This window comes from Hermetia illucens, chromosome 4 (genome assembly GCF_905115235.1).
Source record: "Hermetia illucens chromosome 4, iHerIll2.2.curated.20191125, whole genome shotgun sequence".
Lineage (NCBI taxonomy): Eukaryota > Metazoa > Arthropoda > Insecta > Diptera > Stratiomyidae > Hermetia > Hermetia illucens.
The window spans coordinates 125008065-125016500 of record NC_051852.1 but is presented as its reverse complement, the minus strand read 5'-3'; the positions used below and the strand labels follow the sequence as shown (position 1 = coordinate 125016500).

General features: G+C 44.6%; 1 protein-coding gene across 1 annotated transcript; it reads left to right on the top strand.

Moving 5' to 3' along the window:
* The first annotated feature begins 6390 nt into the window (after positions 1-6390).
* LOC119654064 (poly(A) polymerase type 3-like) lies at positions 6391-8061 on the top strand. The gene has a single exon (XM_038059228.1). The coding sequence runs from the start codon at positions 6391-6393 to the stop codon at positions 8059-8061; it is 1671 nt and encodes a 556-aa protein (XP_037915156.1).
* The last annotated feature ends 375 nt before the right edge of the window (positions 8062-8436 follow it).

Below are 8436 nucleotides of genomic sequence, written 5' to 3'. Positions count from 1 at the left end.
CCATTCAACGTAATAAAGCACGTATGGCTTTATCCAGATCGAACAGACGATGATTGGCGCAGGATCTTAAGCTACACATTAATGAAGGCAAGATAAAATATACGGTGGCAACATCAGCAATCATCATCATCAACGACGCAACAACCGGTCTAGGCCTGCCTTAATAAGGAACTCCAGACATCCCGGTTTTGCGCCGAGGTCCACCAATTCGATATCCCTAAAAGCTGTCTGGCATCCTGACCTACGCCATCGCTCCATCTTAGGCAGGGTCTGCCTCGTCTTCTTTTTCTACCATAGATATTGCCCTTATAGACTTTCCGGGTGGGATCATCCTCATCCATACGGATTAAGTGACCCGCCCACCATAACCTATTGAGCCGGATTTTAACCAGAACCGGATGGTCATGGTATCGCTCATAGATTTCGTCATTGTGTAGGCTACGGAATCGTCCATCCTCATGTAGGGGGCCAAAAATTCTTCGGATGATTCTTCTCTCGAACGCGGTCAAGAGTTCGCAATTTTTCTTGCTAAGAACCCAAGTCTTCGAGGAATACATGAGGACTGGCAAGATCATAGAGCTTTGACCCTATGGTGAGACGTTTCGAGCGGAACAGTTTTTGTAAACTGAAATAGCCTCTTTTGGCTGACAACAACCGTGCTGTTATCGGCTGTTATCGGTTGTGATATTCGACCCTAGACAGGAGAAATTATCAACGGTCTCAAAGTTGTATTCTCCTATCCTTATTCTTCCCGTTTCACCAGTGCGGTTTGATGTTGTTGGTTGGTTAGTTTTCGATGCAGACGTTGCCACCAGATACTTTGTCTTGCCTTTATTGATATGCAGTCCAAGATCTCGCGCCGCCTGCTCGATCTGGATGAAGGCAGTTCTCGGGTCGTTCTTCCATGATGTCGATATCGTAGCATAGGCCAGTAGTTGGGTGGACTTAAAGAGGATCGTACCTCTTGCATTTACCTCAGCATCACAGATCACTTTCTCGAGGGTCAGGTTAAAGAGGACGCATGATAGGGCATCCCCTTGTCCTAGACCGTCGTTGATGTCGAATAGTCTTGAGAGTGATTCTGCTACTTTTATCTGGGGATCTTTTCTTTTATCGTCGGGATACCGAATTCTCTCATGGCCGTGTATAGTTTTACCCTGGCTATGCTATCATAGGCGACTTTAAAGTCGATGAATAGATGGTGCAACTGTTGTGCATCCCCTGCGGCTTAGCAAGATAGCGGAGAATATCTTATAGATGGTACTCAGCAACTTGATACCTCTATAATTGATGCACTGTCTGATATCTCGCTTTTTATGTATGAGGCAGACAATGCCTCGCTGCCAATCGTCAGACATTGATTCGCTGCCCCATACCTTGAGCACAAGTTGATGAACCACTTAGTGTAACTGGTCGCCCACATATTTAACCAATTCGGCTGTAATTCCATCGGCTCCAGGCGACTTATAATTTTTAAGCCGATGAATTGCACGGACCATTTTTCCTATACTTGGTGGTGGCAGTATTTGTCCGTCCTCTTCAGTTGGCGGGACCTCCAACTCGCCGATGTTCTGGTTATTCAGTAGCTCATCAAAGTACTCAACTCATCGCTCCAATATGCCCATTCTGTCGGAAATCAGATTTCCCTCTTTATCTCCGCAGGATGAACATCGAGGTGTGTAAGGCTTCATTCTGCTGACTTGGTAAAACTTCCGCGCCTGGTGCGGTTGCTCCCTGCACTTTTCGAGTTCACAGACCTGTTGGTTCTCCCAGGCTTCCTTTTTCCGTCTGTGAAGTCGCTTCTCCGCCCGTCGGAGTTCGTGATAAGTCTGTGCGCGTGTCCGCGTTCTTTGAAAATGCAACATTATTCGGTATGCAGCATTCTTCCGTTCCGTTGATAGCTTACATTCATCGTCAAACCAGCCGTTCCGACTTTTTTTGCGGTTGGAGCCAAGTATGTTTGTGGCCGTATCAATGATAACGTTCTTCAGGTGATTGTGAAGATCATTTGTTGACCGCGGTTATTGCGGTATCCATTTCCCTCTTATAGGTGTTGCGGAGGGCTGTGTTGTGGATGGCTTCAGTATTCACTCTCACCTAATTGTGAGAGGAGATTGTATGGAGGAGCACCATGCCAACGAGATAGTGGTCCGAGTCTATATTGCCCCCCCCCCCTATATATTCTGACATTCATCAAGGCTGAGAAGTGGCGGCGTTCAATCAGCACGTGGTCAATTTGGTTCACAGTAGTCCCGTCTGGAGAGGCCCACGTATGTTTATGAACCGCTTTCCGCGCAAACCAGATACTTCCTACAACCGTTTCGTGTGATACTGCTAACTGGAGTATGCGCAATCCGTTATCATTGGTATCCACATGTAAGCTATGGGAGCCAACGTATCGCCTGAATACTGGCTCCGTCCCTACTTGACTGTTGAAATATCCAAGTATGATTTTGATATCATACTTGAGACAGGCTTCGAGGATCCGCTCAACTGCTTTCCAGAAGGTATCCTTCTCCGACTCTGCAGTCTCCTCTGTAGGGGCGTGAACGTTTCTATGTAAGCTATGGGAGCCAACATATCGCTTGAATACTGACTCCGTCCCTACTTGATTGTTGAAATCTCCAAGTATGATTTTGATATCATACTTGAGACAGGCTTTGAGGGTCCGCTCAACTGCTCCGCAGACTCTGCTGTCTCGTCTGTAGGGGCGTGAACGTTTATAAGGCTTCTCCTGCAGAGTGCATAGCCGGTGGTAACATCAGCAATAAAAACCAAATAATCAGTAGCATGTATCAGCGCTAGTCATTTCACAAAAATAAAGATAGGAGGCTACAACTCCGAGACCGCTTATAATTTCTCCTATCTAGGATGAAAATCTACAACCGGGAACAGCTACAAAGACAAAAACCGCATACGGTTGTTGGCAATCAGCCTGCAGAAGCGGATTCGATCCAACCGCCTCATCACAAGATCAAAGCTTACTATACAAGTCAATAATCTTGCCAGACCTCATATATTCCTCGGAGACTTATGTTCAAGGAAAATTGGAACTCTTAGCCGCGTTCCAGAATTCCCCGAACCATTTTTGGGCTCCCATAGGAGGATGGACAATTCCCTAGCCTATATAAAGACGAAATCTATGAGTGATACCATCACAGTTTGGTTACGGATAAAATCCTTACGGGTGTAAAATGCCTGCCGGCAGGAATTAAAACTTTTCCATACGGTTCCGATGATCTTTACAATCACCCTTCAGAATAGACTTGACAGTGGATTGTTAGATACCGAAAGCTGGCACTAGCCCGGCCACTGTGGATTTGAATCCTTACTTAGTCAGTCTGTCAGCCTTTCCATTTACAGCGATGTTCGAGTGTTCTAGCACCCACATTTAGAAGGTTTCTGAGGCTGTCTTTATATAATGTTACTATTATACTTAGTGCTGATAACGCTTCCCAGATGTTGGAATATTCTTCGATTGCAACCTGGAATATGGTCGTTATATTACAAAGAGATCCGACCAATTCCATAATCGCGTTTTCCGAGAACCTCACTCTAACCCGATCCTTCTTCCTTGACTGACGCGTTGGTGAAGATTATCAGATTCTTAATCCCAAAAAACTCAAAGCCATTTATGTCGCCCTGAGGTTTGCCAAGGGATTTCCAAATGAGCGCATGACCGTATAATAGATCGCCTTCTTACATGCTGTAGCTATCGACCATCGTTAGCTACTTTTTATTTGACCTCCAAATAAATAGGGGGGGCGGTAGATTTAGGATATCTTCGAGTACGGCGGTTAGTGTAGTATTCATTGCTCCAGTAATACTTAGGCACCCGCTAACAGCTAATGAATCCATTTTGCACACAACTAATGAATCCATTTTGGTTAAAGTCCCCAGGTCTTGCCTATTGGAACTACAGCATTCTGCAGGATTTGTGATATTATTTGTGGATTTGATGCTTCCACGTAAGCTAGAAGTCAAGAAGTACTAAATAGCTAATTGTTTGCAGCAGCTGAATTTCCACCCCCGCTAAGGTATACTACGTATAGTTGTCCCACCTAACTTCCCTAACGTATACCGTGAATCCGTTGCGAAGGCATCAACTCCAAAGCCATAACAAGGTGCCATTACCAGGAGTCATAACAGAGGAGAGAGAACTTCTCCCTTCAGACAGCCCCTTAGGCATCCAGCCTGAACATACTTTCGTTCGACCAACATGTGGACCTTTCACCACCCCAGCATGTAATCCAACTGATTAACAGCGGATCGATTTCATTGTGTTTTGCTACGTCACAGATTACCTCGAATGAGGCATAATTGAAGGCAGCTTTCATATCCACGAATGCAGCTAAAGCGTATTTCTTTCCAGATATCACCTATGAATATATGTATCTTTTAGCCTTTCCTGTCCTTTTAATGGAAGCAGAAGAAAGAATGGGAATATAAGCATATGCCAGGCAAGCGTGATAGATATTCCGAATATGCAGACTCAACGCAGTTTCTTTATTACTAAAGCAGTGATGATGCCATCCGAACCTGCAGGCTTGCATCTGTGAAACTACTTAAATGACCATTTGCTCTCCCAGGCTCTCAGTTGGGGGCTATATGCATCTGTTGGCTCTGAGCTGAAATTTTGGATGCTGTCTGGGAACTGCACTTTGTTCTGTAACTGTAGACTACTCAGCGGCTGATTACGTTGTCTGACTAGGATCCCCTTGAACTTTTAGGTCACCTACAAGTTATTCTTTTCACAAAAACATCTTCCAGTAGATCGTTTAGCCAATCCCATGCTCCTCTTGAGAACTTTAGAGCCTCGTTGTATTGATTCCACCCAACGGATGAAACAGACTTTAGGGCTCTGTTGAGGAGCACCCTTGTCGTTCCCCTCCATTCTGACTTCAGCGGATTCCTAAATGGGATGGTTGGGAGAAAAATCCGTGCCCGACTTGGAGACAGCTGGTAAGTTCTCCTATCTAGGGTCGAAAATCACAACCGATAATAGCTCCGATCACGACTTCCGCACACGGTTGTTGGCAGCCAACCGAGCCTATTTCAGCTTCCAAAACTGTTCCGCTCGTCTCACCATAGGGTCAAAGCTCTTACTGTACGAGACAATGATCTTGCCAGTCCTCATGTATTCCTTGGAAACTTGGGTTCTTAGCAGGAAAAATAGCGAACTCTTGGCCGCGTTCGAGAGAAGAATCCTCCGAAGAATTTTTGACATGAGGATGGACGATTCCGTAGCCTACATAACGACGAAACCAATGAGCGACACCATAGCCGCCCGGTTGTGGATAAAATCCGGCTCAATAGGTTACGGTGGACGGGTCACTTAATCCGTATGGATGAGGATGATCTAGCCCGGAAAGTCAATATGGTAGGAAAAGAGGACGTGACATTCAGCCGCCTGAGATGAAGCGATGGCGTAAGTCAAGACGCCAGACCTCGACGCAAAAGCGGGATGTGTGGAGTTCATTATTAACGCAGACCTAGACCGGATACCGGTTGTTGCGCCTTTTATGATGATGAATCGCTTCAGTCAGATTATATGCCATAAAATAGCTTGCCGGTCCTCAAGCTAACTTAACTCCTAATGGTCCCAATATGTTTTACCAAGTTTAACCTAGGTTGTTGTTTAGTATCTGCGGGATCCTAAGTCCACATCCACGTGATGGTGGACCGGACTAAATGATGAGCAACTTACTCCCACGTTTTTTAGTCCATGGATCCCTAGTTTGGAACGTAGCACCCCAAGCATTAAAAATCGAAAAAATCAAAAATTGACTGACGGTTTTGTCCAGAGCAGAGGAAACTCATGGGATGCTGCCTCACCTCTGCCCTTGGAGCAGCGTGACCGAAAGTGCCAGGTCTTTCCACCTGTTGGCAGTTTCGGTCACGCTGCTCCCAGGGCAGAGGTGGAACAGGTGGAAAGACCGGGCACTTTCGGTCACGCTGCTCCAAGGGCAGAGGTGAGGCAGCGTCAGATGAGTTATCTCTGCCCTGGACGAAACCGTCAGTCAATTTTTGATTTTTTCAAGTAAAACCTCCATTTTGATTATTGACTGAACAATCTAACCATCACCCAGAGGAGAGATAGCCATAACAGTCAAATCATTATAAGATCTCTTGGCCTTATTAAGACCCTAATTAACAGTCTATATATTAAGGAAAATTTTCCTCTGATGTTATAATTGTGGTAAGACAGGTAAGCATATGAACGCTCTAAAACAGTATTTAACCCGTGAATATGTTTGTCTCATTCAATTGACCATAAATCTTGGAAAGTGTCTTAGTAAAGCGCAATCGCCAACAGACTAAAGTTAACGCTGAAACTCCGTTTAAAAATTCAATTTATTTTCATTTGCTTTCATTGCTATTTATCTAAAAATGTGGAAGGGAAATAGTCCGTCAACTGCAATCCAGGCCGCAGGCATCCAAAAAGCGTTTGGTATTTCGTCAGCGGTTAATACCGCGAAGCCCACAGCAGCAGAAATTCAGATGACCAAAGACCTAGAGAAAACGCTACAAGCTTACCACATGTTCCAAAGTGAAGCTGATCACAGCCGCCGTGCGGAGATTCTAAACCAGGTGAACGACTTAGCCAAACGGTGGATTCGTGATGTCGCAGTTTCCCAGAATGTACCCAAGCCAGTGGCAGATCGGCTAGGCGGGAAAGTTTTCTCGTTTGGCTCATTCCTGTTGGGAGTTCATCATAAGGACGCAGATATAGATGCTTTGTGTGTGGTTCCGTCAATTATTCAGAGGTCTGACTTCTTTACTTCGTTCTTTAAATTACTAAAAGGGCAACCGCAGGTAACACAATGTCATGCCGTGGAGGAAGCATTCGTGCCACTTATCAAGATGAAGTACAATGGCATAGAGCTGGATTTGCTATTCTCCCGTCTGGAGCTTGCGGAAGTACCAGAGAATATCGATCTGCAAAATAATACGCTCCTGCAGAATCTGGACCCACAATCGATGCGGAGTTTAAATGGCAGGCGAGTGACTGAAGCTATTCTACAAAACGTGCCAAATGTTGACAACTTCCGTACAGTATTGAGAACCGTGAAGGTGTGGGCGAAAAATCATGGAATATATTCAAATGCATTGGGATATTTTGGAGGTGTGACTTGGGCGATCCTAGTAGCCCGAGCATGCCAATTGTACCCTAATGCCGCCCCAGCTACCTTGGTATGCAAATTCTTTATGGTTTTCTCGAAATGGAGGTGGCCACTCCCAGTGTTGCTTAAGCGCCCAGATAACATTGACTTTGGCTTTCCCATTTGGGATCCCCGGCTTAATTTATCCGATCGCCATCATCTAATGCCAATCATCACACCTACTTATCCTCAACTAAATTCTACGTTCAACGTCACCGAGTCAACCAAGAAAGTAATACTGAGAGAGCTGGAAAGGAGCAAGACAATCTCGGAGGAAATAATGCAAGGAAAAGCGAAATGGGATCACCTGTTCGAAGCACCAACTTTCTTTTACAAGTACCGTCACTTCATTCTTTTACTGGTCAGCTCAAACATAGCCGAAGATCATCTTAAATGGCGTGGACTAGTTGAATCAAAGATACGACTCCTGGTTGGCAACCTCAGTCGTGATAAGCAAATTGCTTTGGCGCACCCAAATCCAAAATGTTTTGATATCTGCCGTCGAAGGGGTAATAAACCCGACCAATCTTTGGAGAAATATATCGCGGCCCCATTTTGTTCAATGTGGTTTATCGGCCTCGAATTCGGGCAAGTGGACAATTCAACGATCAATTTGGTCAGCTGCATTGAAGCTTTCGGGGCGAAACTCCATTCACACGCGGAGAAGATACTTAAGGCTGGCATGCAAATTGATGCTCGACACGTCAAACGCAAGGATTTGAATCAGTATTTAGAACCGGAGATTTTAAAACGAGAGAGGGAAAGTGCCGAGTATCAGAAAAGCTGCTCAAGATCCACTGTTCAAACAGGGAAGCGAAAGGCAAGAGAACCATTGCTTCCACCCTCAAAGAAATTGAATGTTGATCCGGTAGTTGGGCAGTCTGAAAACACGAAATAATTTAAGCATGTCCGATTTATAAAAAAATGTTATGATGATATATGTAAGAAATGATTTGATTTAATTTGTAAATAAAATATAGGAAAAAAAAATAATTTGATTTTCACTTTCGTTAAGCGATTCCCACTGCCAGTTTAAGTTCTTTACGACCACATTGGGTCGTTTAATTCCATCTATAGTAGCTAAAGCCTATGGGGGTAGGCTGCAGGGTGGTAAATACCAAAATGGCATCATAACTTTCCTTTAGAGGTGAAACTCTAACTGAATTTTAGCTTATATGACCAACAAACGTAATTTCTCCAAACTCAATACTGTTTTCCATACCCAAGAAGAGATTCCACGAGTTGTCAGAACTTTTTTTTTAAAATTCCCGAA

What these genes read in the sequence shown, in the direction of transcription:
- LOC119654064 (XM_038059228.1), top strand. Translation starts at nt 6,391, where the DNA reads ATGTGGAAGGGAAATAGTCCGTCAACTGCAATCCAGGCCGCAGGCATC.